The sequence below is a fragment of the Monodon monoceros genome, unplaced genomic scaffold, assembly GCF_005190385.1.
Source record: "Monodon monoceros isolate NGI ecotype Baffin Bay Population unplaced genomic scaffold, NGI_Narwhal_1 Super_Scaffold_2, whole genome shotgun sequence".
In the NCBI taxonomy this organism is placed as follows: Eukaryota; Metazoa; Chordata; class Mammalia; order Artiodactyla; family Monodontidae; genus Monodon; species Monodon monoceros.
The window spans coordinates 6,546,658-6,566,131 of NW_021703776.1; the positions used below are offsets into that span (position 1 = coordinate 6,546,658).

The 19,474-nt window shown below is 45.1% G+C and overlaps 1 protein-coding gene across 1 annotated transcript in view; it reads right to left on the reverse strand.

Annotated features, from left to right (window-relative positions):
* VOPP1 (VOPP1 WW domain binding protein) overlaps positions 1-11,908 on the reverse strand; it is a 101,543-nt gene extending 89,635 nt beyond the window's left edge. Inside the window, exon 1 of the mRNA XM_029233796.1 lies at positions 11,789-11,908. Within this exon, the coding sequence (XP_029089629.1) occupies positions 11,789-11,908 (120 nt within the window). The remainder of the gene's footprint in view (positions 1-11,788) is intronic.
* Positions 11,909-19,474: the final 7,566 nt, after the last annotated feature.

Below are 19,474 nucleotides of genomic sequence, written 5' to 3' on the forward strand. Positions count from 1 at the left end.
TCCTAGGCTTGGCTGTAAGCGCCAATTCACCTCCTGCCAGACAAACAATATTTAGATTACAGACCTAGGCCTAAAGGTTTTGGTTTTGCTTTAAATATTTCCCGAAACAAAACCAATGAGACACACTGGGGCTCCCCTTAGACCTACCAGACGCCCCCAGTCCCTATATCCCCAACCCCAGCAGCTCCATCCCTGCACACACCACAGCTGCTTAGGTCATTCATCACCACGTAAGAAGCCCTCCCAACCTCTGATTCCACTGGTATCACCGTGCTCCATGTCCTGCACACACACACACACACACACACACACACACACACACACACAGCCAGGCATCGTTTCCTTCCAGACCCTGGAGCCTCACAGCAGGGCTGCTCCCAAGTCTGTCCTGGTCGGCACCACGGACGGCACACTGCACAACACAGTGGGTGCCATTTAGAAAGACTCTGCTCTGACAGGCACATCCTGGTTGCATCTTAGCAACGCTGCCCACTCTGTTCAAAATTTACAATCTTGGATCTCTTTCCCTCCAACCCGTTGTGATTTCCAAAAAGTGAACCCTTATCCAGAACTGTGATCATGGGTAAAGAGAGGCGAGGCAGAAAGAACAAGCCATTCAGAGGCCCTCCTCCCCCATTTACTGCTGACGAGACAGGCTCTAAAACTCGTACAGTGATCAGTTAATTCTCGTAAGATAAAAAAACACACTTAAAAATGTGTGATGTCTGCTGCCTCACTCTTAGACACAGCACCTGGTCAGGGCAAGGGCGTGGAGTCAGCAAGGCTTGGGACAGGACAGAAACACCACACATCACCTAAGGAATGGACGGGGCACCGATGGGCCTTTGAACTAAGCTAAGGGTGGGTGAAATTTCAGGTTCATTCATGGATTTCAAATAAGGAAGTGACAGCATGGGTTAGGGTTTCAAGAGATCACACAGGCAGAAGGAAGAGGGCCGTCCACAAGGAGAACAGCCAGGACTGAGGCAGGCGCACAGGACGGAGGCCTGAGAGAGGTGCATTCTAGAACCTTGGAGGAAGGGTCAACAGGACTGCAGAGAATGCAGAGGGGGCGGGGCTGGAGTGGTCCAGGTTTCTGGAGCAGCCTCCTGGCTGGGTGGCGTGGCCACTGACCAAGATGAAAACCAACGGGGGCCACTTGGAGAAAGGATGGGCTCTGTTTCAGATACAGGGTCTGAGAGATTTCTATTAGGCAACTGGATCAATAAGGGCTGTCACTGAGCAGGGAATTCTTGGGCTAGAAACATAGATTCTGGAGACATTGGCATAAATATTGTGATTGAAGATTTAGATGTGAATGAGATTCCTCGGGATCTTTCAGAGAATGAGAAGACGAGGAGGTGCTCAACCAAGCCTAGAAGACATGAGCATCGAAGGTGCAGACGAGAGGTCAGGACGGGGATGGTGAAAGAAGAGCCCCTGAGGAGGGATGCTGCTGTGTGCTGGGAAGAAGAGCTTCATGAACTGGTGCTGCTTCCAAGTTAGCCCATTACACTGAAATATGCTTGTAAGCCAAAGGACGATCACCTGAAACTTAAGGTACACAGAGAAACACACCTTTAAAAAGTCTTTTAAAAAAGTATCAGCCTGTCTGCAGACTTGGGGGAAGTAGCAAAAAAAAAGGGGAAGGAAAGCAGCGAAACGCGGGGCTGGGATAGAAGGTGAGGGTGTGGGGGATTGGGCAAGGCGGGGGCCCTGTGTCGACACCCCCCTCACCCGTCAGCACTGCTTCCCCCTCCCTTCTCCCCGGCTCAAACCCCAGCCCTTGAAGGACAACATGTATAACAGATGCTGACTTGCAACAACCACTAAACTTTAGTGCCTCAGTTTCCCCACACGGGAAAGCTGAAAAGAAAGCTCCTACCATCTTCTTTGACTGCACACGTGACCTTTAATAAATCACTTAACTTCTCAACCTTAGTTTGCACCCTGTAAAGTGGAGTGACGACATTTACAAGGTTCGCGTGGGGAACACAAGTAAGGCACACAACTAAAACGGTGCGCGGCACACTGAGCACAGATGAGATCTGGCTCTTACGGGTGGGAGTGCCATCTTAGCCCAGTGTATTGTTCTAGGTGGCCCTTTCCCTAAGTGTCCAAGTAGCAAAAGCTAAGTATGGGCCCCTCATCTCCCTGCCCCATACCTCATTATTAAATACAGCAGTGGTGGCTAATTATTTTCTCAGGAGTGGCATGCCTTTGGCTGAGAACATAATTCTTTATGATGAGTTTTAAAAAGAAAACCAAATTTCACTCACGTAATTTCTACTTACCAAGGCCTTTCAAGGATTATAATCCCACTGATTTAAAGACTGCTTGGGACTTCCCTGGCGGTCCAGTGGTTAAGACTCCGCACTTCCACTGCAGGGGGCACAGGTTCGATCCCTGGTGGGGGAACTAAGATCCCATATACTACGCGGCCAACAAAAAAAAAAGACCGCTTGCACTAGAATTCCTTCAGTGAGCTCTACTAATGAAAATAAAGAGAGGAAATAAATATAAATTAATGAATAATGCCAAAGAGTTCGTAAACCAAAACCCACTCTTTTGTTTGTTTTCTTTTATATGTGCTCTAAGATATTTTGCAACAGATTTTCATAATAATTTCTACACGGCAATGCCACAATGGGTATGTGTGCAGGGACCAAGCAGTCACATTTACGAATACAAGGTGCTCGCCTAGCACCTCTGCAGCCTGCTTCTGGAGTCTTCCACTCCCACAGCGCCTGTCAAGCCCCCTTAAACCTTCCCTGACCCGTGGTGGCACAAAGCACTGGGCCAAACAGGCTGGGCCCCTGACTGCAGCCTACCTAGCAAGGTAGGGGTTCGGGGGGGCTGGTGGGGGGCAGCTCAGCAGGAGATGTGACTCAAAGGCCACAAAGACAACCCAATGAGGCACTCTGGTTCCTGAGCTACCTTCCATATCTTAAGCTTGTTTATCTGTTTCTGGATTCCATGAACCAAAATTCCCATATTCCCCATTTCCATATACTATTTACAATAAAGATATATCACTTAGGGTAACACAGCTGAATTTCTCAGACTCTGAGAATGAAAAAGTCCTAAACGTGAACCATCTAGCAGGAACTCCTTCCAGGGCAGCCCAGACGGGACCCGCAGAGAAGAAAACATCATTATTATACGAACGTAAACACCTGGGGCAGGGGAACCAACAGTATTTAAGAACACAAACTCTGAAGCCAGTCTGACGAGGTTGGAATCCTGGCTCTAGCTACAAAACCTTGGACAAGCTTCTTAATCTCTTGTGCCTCACCTGGTTCACCTGCAAGATGGATATAATGCAGCACTAAACTCAGAGAAGGGTTGTAGAGATGAAACATCAAGTGTTTAAAGCCGTGCTTAGCAGGATATCAGCAAGATGTCTGAATAGAAGGTGCCCAGCTCACATCCCCCGCGTAAAGAACAAACTGACATCCGTCCACAGACCAAAGGGTCCTCATGGGAGCTTTGGGATCCAGGTACAACGCTGCAAAACCCTGGTGGAGCCCAAGACCGAGAAGAGTCGCTTGGAGAAGGCAGGCTCACTGACAGTGGCCCTGGCTACAGACCGAAAGCAGCCCTTCCCCCATGGACTCGGCTGTGGCCCAGCTTGGCCATGGTCCTGCACAGAGCCATGCTGCCTAGGGACCAGGAGGTGCCACCCTGTCTATGCCCCTGTTAACAGGATCTCCAACCTCAGACCCGACTGCAGATCTGAAGTGGTCCTGTGACCTGGCCCCAGCCCCACTCTAAGGTGGTTTAGAGTCACTCCTGCCGGCCCAGGGACCCAGCAATACCCACCTTTGCCCCTGGTAGCAGGACTGCTGACTTCAGTCCCAGCTGCAGACCCTCAAGGGGCCCTATGACTTGATTCCAGGCCCAATATGCCATGGTCCAGGGGCAATACTGCCCACCCAGGAAACCAGTGTGAGACACGCCTGTCCGAGCCCCCACTGGCGGGTCTGCTGACCTCAGTTCTGATTGCAAATCCTGAAGCAGCCCTGTGACCCTATTCTAACCCCACTCTACCCTGGTCCCAGAGGCAGTGCTGCCTGCCCAGAGGCTCCCTGGTGGGAGCATGCTTAGAGATACAGTGGATGCCACCCTCATCCATGACCCTGGTAACAGGCCTAGAAATGGCACCATGACCAGGCTGCTCAGCCATAGTCCTGGAGGCAGGCCCATCACCCAGGTGATAGACAGGATTTAAACCATCTGCATCCCCAGTAACAAGCCTGCCAACGGTGAACACAACTGCAGACCTGGCAGCAGCCAAGTGACCAGGCTCTAGACCTGCTCAAATGCAATCCCTGAGGCAGTCCCATCAGTCTGGGGACAGAGCAGCAGAAGGTCTTTACCTACTAAAATCCAGCCTGTAAAGACAGGAAGAGGTGTTTGCTCTTTCAAATGCACAGACATCAACACAAGGCTACACGGATAACAATGAATCAGGCAAACATGCCCCACCACAGGAAACTAATAAAGCTCCAGTAACCAACCATAAAGAATTGGAAATCTATGACTTGCCTCACAAAGAATTCAAAATAATTGTCTTAAGGAAGCTCAATAAGATACAAGAGAACATAGATAGACAACTCAATAAAATCAGGATAACGATACATGAACAAGATGAGAATTTCAAAAAAGAGGAATCATAAAAAAAGACCCAAACAGAAATTCTGGAACTGAGGAACACAATGAATGAAACGAAAAATCCAACAGATTTCTTCAACACTACCTGACCAAGAAGAAGAAATAATCTGTGAACTCAAAAACAGGTCATTTGAAATTATCCAGTCAGAGGGGCGGGGGAAATGAAACATAGTGAAGACAGCCAATGGGATTTATGGGACACCATCAAGCAACTCAACAGATGCACTATGGGACTCTGAAAAGGAGAAAAGAGAGAGAAAGGACCAGAAAGTTTAGTTAAAGGAATAATGGCTGAAACTTTCCCAAATCTTGAGAGGGATATGCCCATCCAGGTTCCTGAAGCTCAAAGGTCCCCAAACAGGATCAACCCAAAGAATGTTACACAGAAACACATTATAATTAAATTATCAACAGTCAAAGACAAAGAGAAAATTTTAAAAGCAGCAAGAGAAAAAAGGATTTATGATATACAAAGGACCCCCTATAAGGCTATAAGAGGACTTCTCAGCAGAAAACTTACAAGCCAGGAGACAGTGGGAAAATATATTCAAAGTGATGAAAGAAAAAGATGACCAATGAAGAATACTATACCCAGCAAAGCTGCCCTTCAGAAATGAAGACAAGACAAAGGCTTTCTCAGACAAACAAAATCACCACTAGATGATGGTGGTGACTAGGGAATCATCACCACTAGACCTGTCTTACAAGAAACGCTAAAGGGCATTCTTCAAGAGGAAGAAAGGAACAAAGAAACTACAAAAAAGTCAGAAAATACTGAACAAAATGGCAAGAGTAAGTTCTTACCTGTCAATAATGACTTTAAATGTAAACAGATTAAATTATCCAATCAAGAAAACAAAGTGGCTAAATGAATGAGAATACAATATCCAACTATATGCTGCATGCAAGAGACTCAAGCTTTAAAAGTACACATAGGCTTAAACGGATGGAAGGAGACATTCCATGCAAATGTTAAGCAAAAGAGAGCGGAAGTGGCTACACAGTTGTCCCTCTTTTTTTTTTTTTTTTTTTGCGGTACGCGGGCCTCTCACTGTTGTGGCCTCTCCCGTTGCGGAGCACAGGCTCCGGACGCGCAGGCTCAGTGGCCATGGCTCACGGGCCCAGCCGCTCCGCGGCATGTGGGATCTTCCTGGACCGGGGCACGAACCCGCATCCCCTGCATCGGCAGGCAGACTCTCAACCACTGTGCCACCAGGGAAGCCCCAGTTTTCCCTCTTAACGACACTGCGCCAGCGTTCAACTATGCTAGTCCACTTTTACGCAGATGTTTTTTGATAAATACGTACACAGTACTACACGATCCACAGTTGGTTGAATTTGTGAATGCAGAGGGCTCACTGTAACGTTACATGCAGTTGGCACCCCTAACCCCCATTGTTCAAGGGTAAACCATTCTTATATTAGACAAAATTGACCTTAAGTCAAAACTGTCAAAAGAGACAAAGAAGGTCATTACATAATGATAAAAGGTCAATTCAACAGGAAACTGTAAGTTATAAATATATATTTACCCACCATCAAAGCATCTAAATATATAAAGCAAATACTGACAGATCTGAAGGGAGAAATAGACAGAAACACAATAATAACAGGAGAGTTCAGTATTCCACTCTCAAACTGGATAAGTCACCCAAAGAGAATACCAGTAAGGAAACAGCAGAGCTGAACAATACTATAGACCAAATAGACCTAACGGACATATACAGAACATTCCATCAACAACAGAAGAATACACACACTTCTCAAGTGCGCACAGAACATTCTGCAAGACAGATCACATCACAGTTCACAAAACAGGTTGTAAAAATTTCAAACAGATCAAAGCATTACAAGTTCAAAGCCTTAAATGTAAGACCTGAAACTGTAAAACACCCAGAAGAAAACACAGGGAAAAAGCTCCTTGACGTGGGTCTTGGCAGTATTTTGTTGAATATGACACCAAAAGCAGAGGCAACAAAAGTAAAAATAAACAAGTAACTAAATATCTAACTAGATAACTTCTGCACAGCAAAGGAAACAACAAAATGAAAAGGCAACCTGCAGAGGGGTATAAAATACTTGTAAACCGAACCTGATAAGCGGTTAATATCTAAAATATACAAGAAACTCATACAACTCAGTAACAAAAAAATAAAACAAACAAAAAAACAATAAATAATCCAGTAAAATTGGGCAAAGTACCTGAAAATATATTTTCCCAGAGAAGACATACAGATGGCCAATGGGTACCTGAAAAGCAGCTCAACATCACTAATTATCAGGGAAATGTAAATCAAAACCACAATAAGATATCACCTAACACCTGTTATAATGGCTATTATCAAAACCACAAGAGAACAAGTGTTGGCAAGGATGTGGAGCAAAGGGAACACTTGCACACTATTAATGGGAATGTAAACTGGTGCAGCCATTATGGAAAACAGTATGGAGACTCCTCAACAAATTAAGAATAGAGCTACCATATGATTCAACGATCCCGTTTCTGGGTACGAATCCAAAAGAAATAACATCACTATCTTGAAGAGATATCTGAACCCTCATGCTCACTGCAGCATTATTTGCAGTAGCTAAGATAAGGAAACAACCCTGGTGTCCAACAATGGATGAATAAAGAAAACATTTATATATATATATATATATAAACATATTAAACATATTTTATATAATACATATTTACGTAAAATAAAATTTAATTTATTTATATATTGATTTAAATTTTACATATTTATATATTATATGTATTTATTTAAATAAAATAAAGTAAATATACATGTATTTAAATAAAAGTAACTTATTTAAATAAATTTATTTATTTAGAAAATATAATGTTATATGTATAATGGAATATGATTCAGTCTTAAAAAAGAAGAATATACTGGGACTTCCCTGGCGGTCCAGTGGTTAAGACTTTGCCTTCCAATTCCAGGGGTACAGTTTGATCCCTGCTCAGAGAGCTAAGATCCCACACGAGTTGCAGCCAAAAAACCAAAAAACATAAAACAGAAGCAATATTGTAACAAATTCAATAAAGACTTTAAAAATGATCCACATCAAAAAAAAAAAATCTTAAAAAAAAAAGAACACCCTGCCATTTAACAACATAGATGAACCTGGAGGACATTATGCTAAGTGAAATAAGACAACTCACAAATACTACATAATCTTACTTATATGTGGAATGTAAAAGAGTTAAACTCATAGAAGCAGAGGGTAGAATGGCAGTTGCCAAGAGTTGAGAGGATGGGGAAATGAAAAGGTGTTGGTCAAAGGGTACAGAGATTCAGTTATGTGGGATGAATAAGTTCTGGAGATTTAAGGTACAGCATGGTGACTGTAATTAATAAAACTGTACTTGAAGTTTTCTGAGAGAATTGATCTTAAGTGTTCTCACCACACATACACAAGGTGACGTGAGGTGTGAAGTATTAATGAGCTTGAATGGGGTGATCATTTCACAATATATACACATATCAAACCAGCACATTATACTCCTTAAATATATATAATTTTAATTTGTCAAGTACACCTCAGTAAAGCTGGAAAAAAGAGAAAAAGAAAATTTGAAAGTATCAAAAAAAAAATAGTCTTTGGCACATAGTAAACACACAGTAAGTGCTAGTTATCACATCATCACCATCATCTCTTATAAATCAGAGAAAGTAAATAATGTTGGAGAGTTTTAAAAATACTCTAAGATGTTTCAAAAAAGTAATTGGGTTTCCCTGATGGTGCAGTGGTTGAGAGTCCGCCTGCCGATGCAGGGGACACGGGTTTGTGCCCCGGTCCGGGAAGATCCCACGTGCCGCGGAGCGGCTGGGCCCGTGAGCCATGGCCGCTCAGCCTGCGCGTCCGGAGCCTGTGCTCCGCAACGGGAGAGGCCACAAGAGTGAGAGGCCCGCGTACCGCAAAAAAAAAAAAAAAAGTAATTAACGCCACATACTAGCAAGAAGGTCTCTATATGTGTTTATATCTGAAACACTGGATTGATTTTTTATTCGAAAATGCTGGTCCTTGAGGACCCATCTAACACCATCCTCCTCCAAAACGAGTTTCCCATTGGGAAATATTGAGTTGGAGCGAGGGGAACCAAGTCATACTGCTAGGCCAGGACAGAACAAACACATCTATGTCCTAACAGAGATGCTGTGGAGGTTGATTTATTTGCACATCATGAAGGATTGTCACGACCCACAATGCAACCACAAGGACAGAATCCTGTTACTGAGGGCGGAAAGCCTTCTAGTGGATACACAGTCTCATGAGTACTCCATAATTAGAGGCACACAAGAAAATCCTTCTATTTTTTCACGTTTACTTTAAACTTTTCCCCAGAGAAATAAACGTAAACTCATACAACAATGTGAATGTTTCACACCTGCTGACTTGTTTACATGTGCACAGCTGCATGGAAGATACCGCTTTCATCAGTGGGGGGACTCTGCCACCCTATAAATGCTCTGCTGATACCAATTCCAACCATCTCTGCTCAGGAGACGGCTCTCCCAGGAGCCGTGATCTCCCTGTACAGAGGTAGCGTGATAGCCAAAGACCCCACAGAGTAAGGACTTCAGACCACGGCCTAAAACACAGCAGGCTAAAGGGACAACACCAGACCCTGGCATCACAGGTGAAGCTGACCATCAAAGAAGAGCTATTTCAGCGTCCTCAGACCTTTTCAGCAATAATAATGCAGACTTGCTAAAAACCAGAGGAGAAAGCAAAGGGAAGGTCAGAGTTCAAGGTCAGAGAGGAGCTAGCTTCACTGAAAAGCTTTAAATCACTTTAAGTTTCCTTCTGAAGACTTACCTGTATTAATTATATCTGTGCTCAAAGTACATGGACAACTTAGGTCAGGTGGATGTCAGGTGTTAGGTGGACAGTAAAGGTTTCCTTTATTCTGGTTCCCTCACCTCTCTGAGATGATGATTTCAATGAGATCCTGAGTCAACTACCAAAAGAAGAACTAGACACACAACCAATTCTGATCACAAGGGAGGGATCCAGAAAAGGTCTCAATTCTAGTTGTGACAATCATCACTAAAACCTACCTCTACTCTTGGCATCTGTACGAAATACGTCACCACCAGGTCATGCTGACACTTGGAAAGGGACCAGATGGAGGCCTAATGAAGAGGCTGACCCCTCTAGTCTTATGGGAGAAGTATGACTCCTGTCCAGGAGGAGGTCTCCAAGAACAGCCACTGCCCACAGAGCTGACCACATGGCAGCCAGACCAGCTGCCACAGTGATGGCCTCTCACACCCAGCTCAGCTGACCAAAGCCCAGGTGTCATGATTTTGAACACCAGTTCCTTTCCTGCAAGAAAGTGGTAAAAGCACCAAGTACATCAAGTAACCTGTGGTCTCAATTCCACATACTGTTAAAAATGCAATTTCTAGACCTTAACCCCCACAGGCCCTCTTTCCTAAAACTGACCTGCCTGGGAACACAGGCTCTGGTGAAGATGCTGGTCAAGTGGCCATGCTAGTTCCCCTTTCACAACCACCCTTCATCTCTCTACAAAACAAGGTACACCTCCCACCCATTCCTACTCTTACAGGATGTGCTGGTCTAGAACTGAAAACTGTTCAGGGTATCTTTCTAAGGCCATTGCAAATACTGGTATCAACTCTGTCAAAGAGACATTACTCTGCCGCTTGTTAAAATGGTAAGGAAGACTTTATTCAAGACTATGGCACCAGGGCTTCCCTGGTGGCGCAGCGGTTGGGAGTCCGCCTGCCAATGCAGGGGACACGGGTTCGTGCCCCGGTCCGGGAAGATGCCACGTGCCGCGGAGCGGCTGGGCCCATGAGCCATGGCCGCTGAGCCTGCGCGTCCGGAGCCTGTGCTCCGCAACGGGAGGGGCCACAACAGTGAGAGGCCCGCGTACCGCAAAAAAAAAAAAGACTATGGCACCAGGGGAGAGTGTGATGAGCTCAATCCCAAACTCAAAAAGGACAAGTGGGGATTTACAGCCAAGGAACAGAGTGAAGGAATCAAGGGACGGAAAATCACTAAGAGGACATATCAAGGGGAGGGGCATTCTTGCTAAGTTGATTTAACAGAATTCTTGCTGAAGGCAGGTCAAAGTAATCGCATATCAAGGATAAGGGGATAATTTAGCAAGATTCTTGCTAAACGTGGGTCAGTGCAGACAGACGAAGAAGGCCAGGGAGAGGCCCAGTCAAGAAGACAGCACAGAGGAACCTCACTGAAGTTCCGTCAAGGAGACTACCTTTGTCAACACATACTTTACACCTCAGGCGCTCTCAAATTCTTTGCTTTAAATTAAATTGAAAAATGACCTGATCATAGTTTACTGTGAGGTTTGGGCCCATGACTCAGAAGAAGTTCAATATGAAACTTCTTCCATTTCTACCAGTGATACATGATCCAACTGAAAAAATAAAATCCTCCCCCACCCCACTCAGAAAATTATTGCCAGTAAACTTTTCTGTTTACTAATATTCAGTTGGTAATATATTTACAGTGTTTCCATCGAATGTGTAATAACTGTGATAACTGTTAGTAAATTTTTAATCTTTTAATCCTTTATCTGAGGAAACGTTTTAAAAATTAACTCGATATATATTTTTGTGACCAAAAAAAGGATGGCAAAAACAGACTTTCAAGCGTAGATTTCATTAAAGTTCTGTGTGGGAAGCAGAATGGAAGCAGATCAAAGAGCAAAGGAGGTGATGTAAAATTTTCCAACTGTTAAAGATGAGCTTGTTTGCATATTTTTAAAGGAATGATAATGCACAGCCTAAAAGTTGAGAATTATGTTTTATTCAGGAGATACACTGAGGACTTAAGCCTGGAGACAGGCTCTCAGGTAGCTCTAAGGGACTATTCTGAAGAGGTCGGGGAGGAGCGAAGAGATACATATAGAGAGAGAGAGAGATATCTGTATCTCTCTCTTTCTCTAAAAACAACAACAAAAACCTCCCAGGTAGTTGGAATATCAAAAGATTACTGTTAAAGAAAACCAGGCATCTCAAGTTAATGAATTTAGCACTTTTCTATGTATGGGAAGATGCAAGAGTCTAGGCTCTTTGAAATCGTTCCTTTGATCTGCGTCTTAACTACTTACGGCCAGTAACCTGCTTTTTTCTGTCCTGAATCCCCTCAGCGTGCACAGCCTCAGGAGGCTGCAGTGGCTGAGGGCTTGATGGCCGCAACAACCTTTGTTTACTGATGTGGCCGGTGACATCCTTCCTCTACAATAATCAGTATCAAATTGCTCCTGGTATTTAAATTCCACTGTATACACTGAGTGCTCTTCTAGTTCAATTTTAAATAGTTAATTTTCACAATACACAAGAGATCAAATCCAATAATCTCACTGGATCCAATTCATTCGTCATTTAAAATCTGTAATAAAAAAGATTGCAAGTCAACTCAAAAAATATGTGCAGGGGTATACAGTTTTTGAAAATTCCTTAAGAGAGCATACAAACAAAAGGTTTGACACTCTCTGAGCTAGAGAAAAATGGTCAGGAGGAAAGTGACAAGAAATAAGTAAAAAAGAACAAAAGAAAGAAGCCAGGGTTCCGGAAAAAGAATCCTGAACTGCTTGGAATGTACCTTGAAGTCAGTAGAGAGCAGCTGAGGTTGCAGAGATTTTAACCAAGTGGAGAGACCCTGCAGCAGTGTGAGAACGATGCCCTGAGGCTGTGGGACTTGCCTCACACACCCCACCCCCTTCTCATCCGTTTGTTTTCTACACAACTAAGGAAACAAAGTACCACAACTAGGAACTTTCACAAACTCTCACAAGCAAACTAACTCCCACACTCCCTGCCCACCCCCCAGGCCCATAAGAGTTTAAGATCTGTCCCCACTCTCTCCAGGAAGCCATAGTTTGATTCTATGGACAACACGGGCATAAATCACAAGATACCAAGAGACGGAGACCAGCCACAGAGCCAAAGGGTTTCACTCAACTTTACTCCCAGTTAGTTAAAAGTCAAGGTGTTACCTTTGTGGATGCTGCCTTCTGCTCCGCCATCCAAAAAGCATCAAAGGGGAAGAGCATTCTAGTTTGAACCCTTTTATTGCTTTACCCAGAGCAAAAATTGAGAGCCAAAGATGGTAGTGATCACAATCTTCCTTCCCCTTGTTTTGGACACTAATGACCAAGTTTCTTTTCAATCTAGTCACAGATATACTAAAAAGGGAAGAAAGCACAATTTTTAAATAAAAAGGTATTTTTGGAGCCCTCTCTCCATTTTGTCAGGGAACCTGGGCAAGGCACCTTGCTTAGAAACAACTGACAATGTTCACAATCTGTTGGTCCAAACTGTGCAGAGCTAAATTCCAAGTGGTGGATTTTCCCAGAGCTTCCCTCTACCCTGGGGCACTTCTCTTCTTACAGGTAACTCAGTTGAGTCAATGAGAGCCTAAGTAATTTACCCAAAAGACTCCCAGCCAATACACAAAGGGCTGAGATTCCACAAAACATCGCTATGTTGCCATCTGCTATGGTCTGAATGTTCATGTCCCCTCAAAATTCACGCTGAAATGCTAACGCCAATGCGGTGGGATTAAGAAGTAGGGGCACTTAGGGTGTGATTAGATCGCAAGGGTGGAGCCCTCGCAAGTGGGATAGATGCTTTTATAAAAGAGGCCCCACAGAGACTGCTTACCCTTCCACCATGTGAAGACACAGCCAGAGGTGCCAGCTTTGAACCAGGAAGAGGGCCCTCACCGAACGCGAGCTTGCTGGTGCCTTGACTGACCTCCCAGCCTCCAGAAATTTTGCTGTTTATAAACTACCCGGTAGGTAGTATTTTGTATTTTGTTATAACAGCTCAAATGCACTAAGACACTATCTAAACAAGAAACTTAACTACCATCACGGGTCTTCTGTGCCTCAAGTACACAATCGATCGATTTCAAACCTGATTTATAAGATACTACTTCTTTGTTCTGGTCTGAGGATGTTGGGCTCTAATCAAGAGCTTCGAAGTATGCAGCTACACTTCGTGAAAATATATATATTCATATTCATTGCCTCCCTGTATTCGCTGACCACTTGACTCCTTAACCCCAACCAGCAAAGGTCACTGTGTCCTACTCACCAAACACAACGGCCTTGCATAAGGCTCTCAACTGCTCTGCAGCATGAGTGCAGATAACTCCCAAATTTAGACATCTTGCTAGACTCTTGATGGATCTTTCCTCACAGAGGGCAGATGATCAAACACTTCAAAACACTGCACGTTTAAAGCTACATTCTGACTTTTTAAAATTAAGGACATCAGTATTCTCCAAGTCAAAATCTCAATCAGGGACTTTCCTGGTGGCACGGTGGTTAAGAATCCATCTGCCAATGCAGGGGACACGGGGTCGAGCCCTTGTCTGGGAAGATCCCACGCGCCACGGAGCAGCTAAGCCTGTGAGCCACAACTACTGAACCTGCGCTCTAGAGCCTGTGAGCCACAACTACTGAGCCCGCAAGCCACAACTACTGAGCCCGTGCGCCTAGAAGGCATGCTCCACAACAAAGAGAAGCCGCCGCAAGGAGAAGCCCGCGTACCACAATGAAGAGTAGCCCCCGCTTGCCGCAACTAGAGAAAGCCTGTGCACAGCAACGAAGACCGAACGCAGCCAAAAATTAATTAATTAATTAACTTAAAAAAAAATCTACTTCAACCCAGATGTAAGTCTCCATCTTTGACTTGGCTCGATTTAACATTTTTTTTACTCCATTGGGCAAAGCCGACAATGGTACGATAACCAAATCTGTATATGGCACAAAACCATAAAGGGTACTGGATTTTAAAATATGGTATTCAAACAGAGGTTGACAGGCTTAAGAAGGTGAGATGAAGGAAGTAATGTAAAATAGAATTAATATATAGTCCTCAATTTAGGTTTTATATATTATACTCAACACTCTACAACTGTTATGAGGATTTGTGGGTTACCACCAATAGATGTTAAAAACATTTGTGTCACTGCACACTGAGTGTAAATCTCTTGGCTTATCTGCATAATGCAAAGGTCCAAACAAGGGCTGTGACAGTGCCAGTGAGACCACATCTACAGAACAGAGTGTCCTTATTGTTCAAACAAGTCCCAATGGGGAAGAGATGGGAGGCAAGCCAAAGGCTGCATGACAAAATGCACCCAACACTGAACTCATTCCTTTTAAAACAGTGTACCAACACCACAGCCCACTTAACACAAGCAGCTCCATAATCAGCCTCCGGTGTCAGGATCACAGGCAAGTACAACACAAATACCACACAGATGGACAGCAAAGTGACCCTGCAGATCTCCCAAAGATACATGAAGTCTATGGAAGAGGCAAAAGGCTCTGGCAGGTACCCGTTAATAATGACCCAACAGATGCCCAAAACAGAATGATATGAATAAAAAAGACCAAGAGAAGCTAGAGGTGGACGTACGGCGGGGTCTGATCACTCGAGCAAATAATTCTGGGAAAAAAAGAGAAGTCCCTTACTATGATCATGCCACTAACTTTCAAGGTCAAGTGAAGGCTATGCTATTATGCACCACAGACTTTTATCAGAGAAATTAATCTCCCTCCCCCCCCCCGCCCAAACCGATTCAATCTAAAAATGGGTACTTGGGATGGAATTATCTTAGTTTTATTATCTGGGCTTTGTTTTTCCAAATGAAGCTGAAACGTTTTCCTCACTATTAACTATGAAATTTTGACCCCTGTTTTAAGTGGATTCACTTTGAGCGGCCTTTTTCTAGGACCATTTTTCTCAGACAGTGATCATTTCCTGACCACTGTTCACCCAGTTTGGCAGTTTTCAGAGGGCAGCTGTGAGGACGGTGAGATGATTCAAAACCACATCTTGTGAGAGAAATAACAGAAGGAAATGATGCCTGGAGAAGAACACGGGGCGGGGAACAGGGGGTGCACGGAGACCAGCACAGCTGTGTTCAACTGAGGGACTGTCACTGTGATCATATTTATTCTGAAAAGCCCAAGGGGTACAAAAGTAGAACCAGGTAGAAACAATGCAGACATTCCTACTCAGTGTAACAGAAAACTTTAACAACTAAAATTGTCCAAAAAGTTGATGCCTTGCTTTGAGATAGTGAGTTTCCATCACTAGGGGCGTTCAAATAATGATTAGCTCTAAGTCCTAACACACAAGGCCCCCTTCAGAGTCACAGCTAATTAGCTACCTTCCCCTCTCCTACTGTAGACCTAGTCAGCTCCCTCCCGCAGGGTCATTACCACGGTTCTTTGTACGCATTCAAATATTTACTGAGTCCTTACTGTGTGCCAGGCACTGTTCCAGGAGCTGGGGATATTTCAGTTAACAAAATGGATCAAAACCTTTGCTCCGACAATGTGTAGATTGTGGAAGGTAAATTCCATCATGTTTTGAAGGTAAGAGATACAGAGAAAGGAGAGAATTGGTCAGAGCCAGAGTGCTGGGAGGAGAATTGGGTTGGAATTTTATATAGGGTGGTCAAGGTAGGCCTCATCAAAAGGGTGACATGTGAGGCCTCACTGAGCGGATAAATGTACGTTCTAAGAAAAGGACTTGCCATCCCATGGCTAGATAATCCAGTGGCCAATAGCCCAATCCATGTGCTTCTAGAGTCACGGCCCCCTCGTTGGTCTTTATAGGTTTGCACAAGCCACAGGAAAGCAAGGGCCAAGGAGGGCCCCAAGTCAGGGCCCAGAGCCCCAGGCCCTCCTCACACACCCGGAGCCAGTTTCCCCCAGTTCAGAGTGGAGCCCTCGCCACCAGGCTCACGTATCACTGCCACCCCTCGTCCTCAGCACCCAGCCTCCGTGGAGCTTCCATAGATAACAAACTCCCCCACAGTCTTCTCTTTCACTCAAACTGCATGTTGCTCAGATTCTAAAAACTCTAAAGAGTGGGAAGGTGGCAGTAGTTTATTTCAGAAAATTGGCGTCCAAGGGCTGCCACATTCATCGCAATTCCAGGGTACAAAAAACATTTGGCATGAGACAAAAAACACCCTTAAACATGACTTGGTTCTAATTTCAAGACTCCTGGGCATCAAAATACAAAGGACTTTAGAAAAATACTCAGTAATCCTGTGAATTTCCCTAGTTTCAAAAGACAATGTTCCCTTTCCAACCCTCTCTCTCGAAGAGAAGACCACTCCTTTTTCTAGCCCAAGAAGGGATGTTCTTTGGCCGGAATAAGTTTGAAACACATGGCGGCCTCACTTAAAGGTTTCCAGCTTTGGGTTCCAGGGGAGGAACAGAAAGATATGATGCTGGCCTCTTGAATAAAATAAACTAGTAGAGTTCTTTCCCTCACGGATGGATGCAGCAGAACCCCCAACCCTGGCACAGGGGGAATTTAAAATAGTACACTACACATTTCTGGGCTCATTTCAGTAAGGACAGAACGCGTAACAAATACCGCTCAGTATATTACAGAAGTGTCAACAACCTGACCTCTAGAAAGAGACTGCTGTGACAATATCCAGAAAGCCACGTATTCTGACAAAAGCCCACGGGGGGCGCATATGCTCAGCACCTAATGGCTCCCCAGGTTGTACTAAGCCATACTCAGGCTTGGAACCGCTTTTCTTCTTCAGTTTCTATGCTGCGGCTGCCACCCAGTGCACGAGCAGACTAGTTCACCGGGGTACTGGGAGACGGTTCAGCACCGTCACTGTTCCTGCAGCCACTGTTCACAGGGCCTCACACAGACCAGTGGACAGGAGGACAACACTCAACTTTAGAATTTCATGACCCAAGAAGAGCTGCGGGATTCCCCTATTCTGTGGCCACCCCATGGCCCACGTGCCTGGGATATCTACCCAGCTGGCACGGAGCGACTGGGGAGGAGGGAAGATGAAATAAGGGTCCTCGCCGGCTTCCGATGCGATTCACAGGCAAGTCCAGGTTAACAGAAAGGAAAGGTCACTTCAGTGATGAGCTCCCCAGAAGCCTCCCTGGGGAAGGGATAATGCTGCCCCCCAGCCTGTTCCTACTTACAGCTCTGCCTGGGCTTTGGGGTGAGCACACGCCGGGGCTTCCAGGACAGTCCTACTGATGCGTGCTGTGCGGGCACGACTGTTAACAGTCCCCAGCGTCACTCTCCAGTGTCATAGTTTGCATGCTAAATTATATGGTCCCCTAAATGGAGCTGAGTTCCTAGAGGGAATTTTGCTGGGTTTCGTGGGACCATACCCGTCCAAGTCTACCACTGGCCTCGGGACAGACCGGGTACAGATTCTCTCCATGTCTCTGTGTCCAGCAGCGGGAGAGGCTGAAGCACAGGACGCGGCGGTCGGAGCCCCTCTGCCTGGGTTAGCATCTCAGGCCCTCACACGTCACAGCAGTGAGACTGTGGACAAGCTCTTTAACATCCCCATTTGACACAAAAATGGGACTAAAAGTAATTGCTAAGAAGATTAACGAGTTAATATTTGTAAAGTGCTTAGAACACAGGGGAAGCACTCTGTCTGCTAAGTGAAAAACCAATACGCAGTCTAGCTGTCTAACAGGTAGGTGAAGTTCTATAGGAGGATGTGAGGCAGGGGAGGAAAGCCCTTCTTAAACAACTTTTAGACACCCTCCATGCTCAAGGACTTCTCCCGAGCACACCGCGCCCGCCCCAAGCCCGCCCCGCACAGCCCTGAGCGGTGCTGCCTAGGAACAGGATGCCAGAGGGCCAGGGCGGCATAAAGGCTGCCAGGTGGTTTATGGTCAACTACACGACAGCCACAGTGAAACCAGCTCAAGCAGAACAAAGACAAGTATTCCAGGTTGCAGCTGGCTGTCAGAAGCCTTCAAATATCTCCCCCAGTTGTCTTAGGCCCTCAAACTGAAGAGAGCTCTTTGCCTCATCACATACTCGGCAACGGAAATAGCACATTTATGTATGTGATTCAGGACCTCAAAAGCATCAGAGGCGTACTGATAACAACCAATATTAGATGAAATTCAGAGCAACCCACTCAAGATGAAAAGATCTCAGATATATAACTCACGTGTAAGATTCCATGTGATACATTAGAAAGAAATCTCCTTAATTCCTCAGAGAGACACCTCTCTACCACAAACAGAATAGGTGCTTGGGACAGTCGTGCAAAAGTGGGCTACACCACACCATCCCATGGAAACAAAAATTACCAATCATCTAGATATCTGACTTTGTGAAAGCATCAATTTACTCCTTTAAATTTTAGTGTCTGGGCTTCCCTGGCGGCGCAGTGGTTGGGAGTCCGCCTGCCGATGCAGGGGACACGGGTTCGTGCCCCGGTCCGGGAGGATCCCACATGCCGCGGAGCGGCTGGGCCCGTGAGCCATGGCCGCTGAGCCTGCGCGTCTGGAGCCTGTGCTCCTCAACGGGAGAGGCCACAGCAGTGAGAGGCCCGTGTACCAAAAAAAAAAAAAAAAAAATTTTAGTGTTGTCACAGTTCTGCTTAATATCATTTGAACCTTTCAGGCCTGATTTGAACTCTCTCTTAAGATGATAAATTCCTGAAGAACGTCGCGTCTCCCAGACTGTGCACCCAGAGGGGATTCAGGATGAAGAAAAACAGGATACTGGCCCCAGATAGCTGAGGTACATATCAAAGGAATGACTTCAATATGCTCAAACTCTTGCAACTTCCCATACATAGAAAAGTGCTAAATTCATTAACCTGAGATGTCTGGTTTTCTTTAATAGTAATCTTTTGATGTTCCAACTACCTGGGGTTTTTTTGTTTGGTTTTGGTTTTTGTTTGGCAAAAACTCCTCTATAGGGGGCTTCCCTGGTGGCACAGTGGTTAAGAATTCCCCTGCCAACGC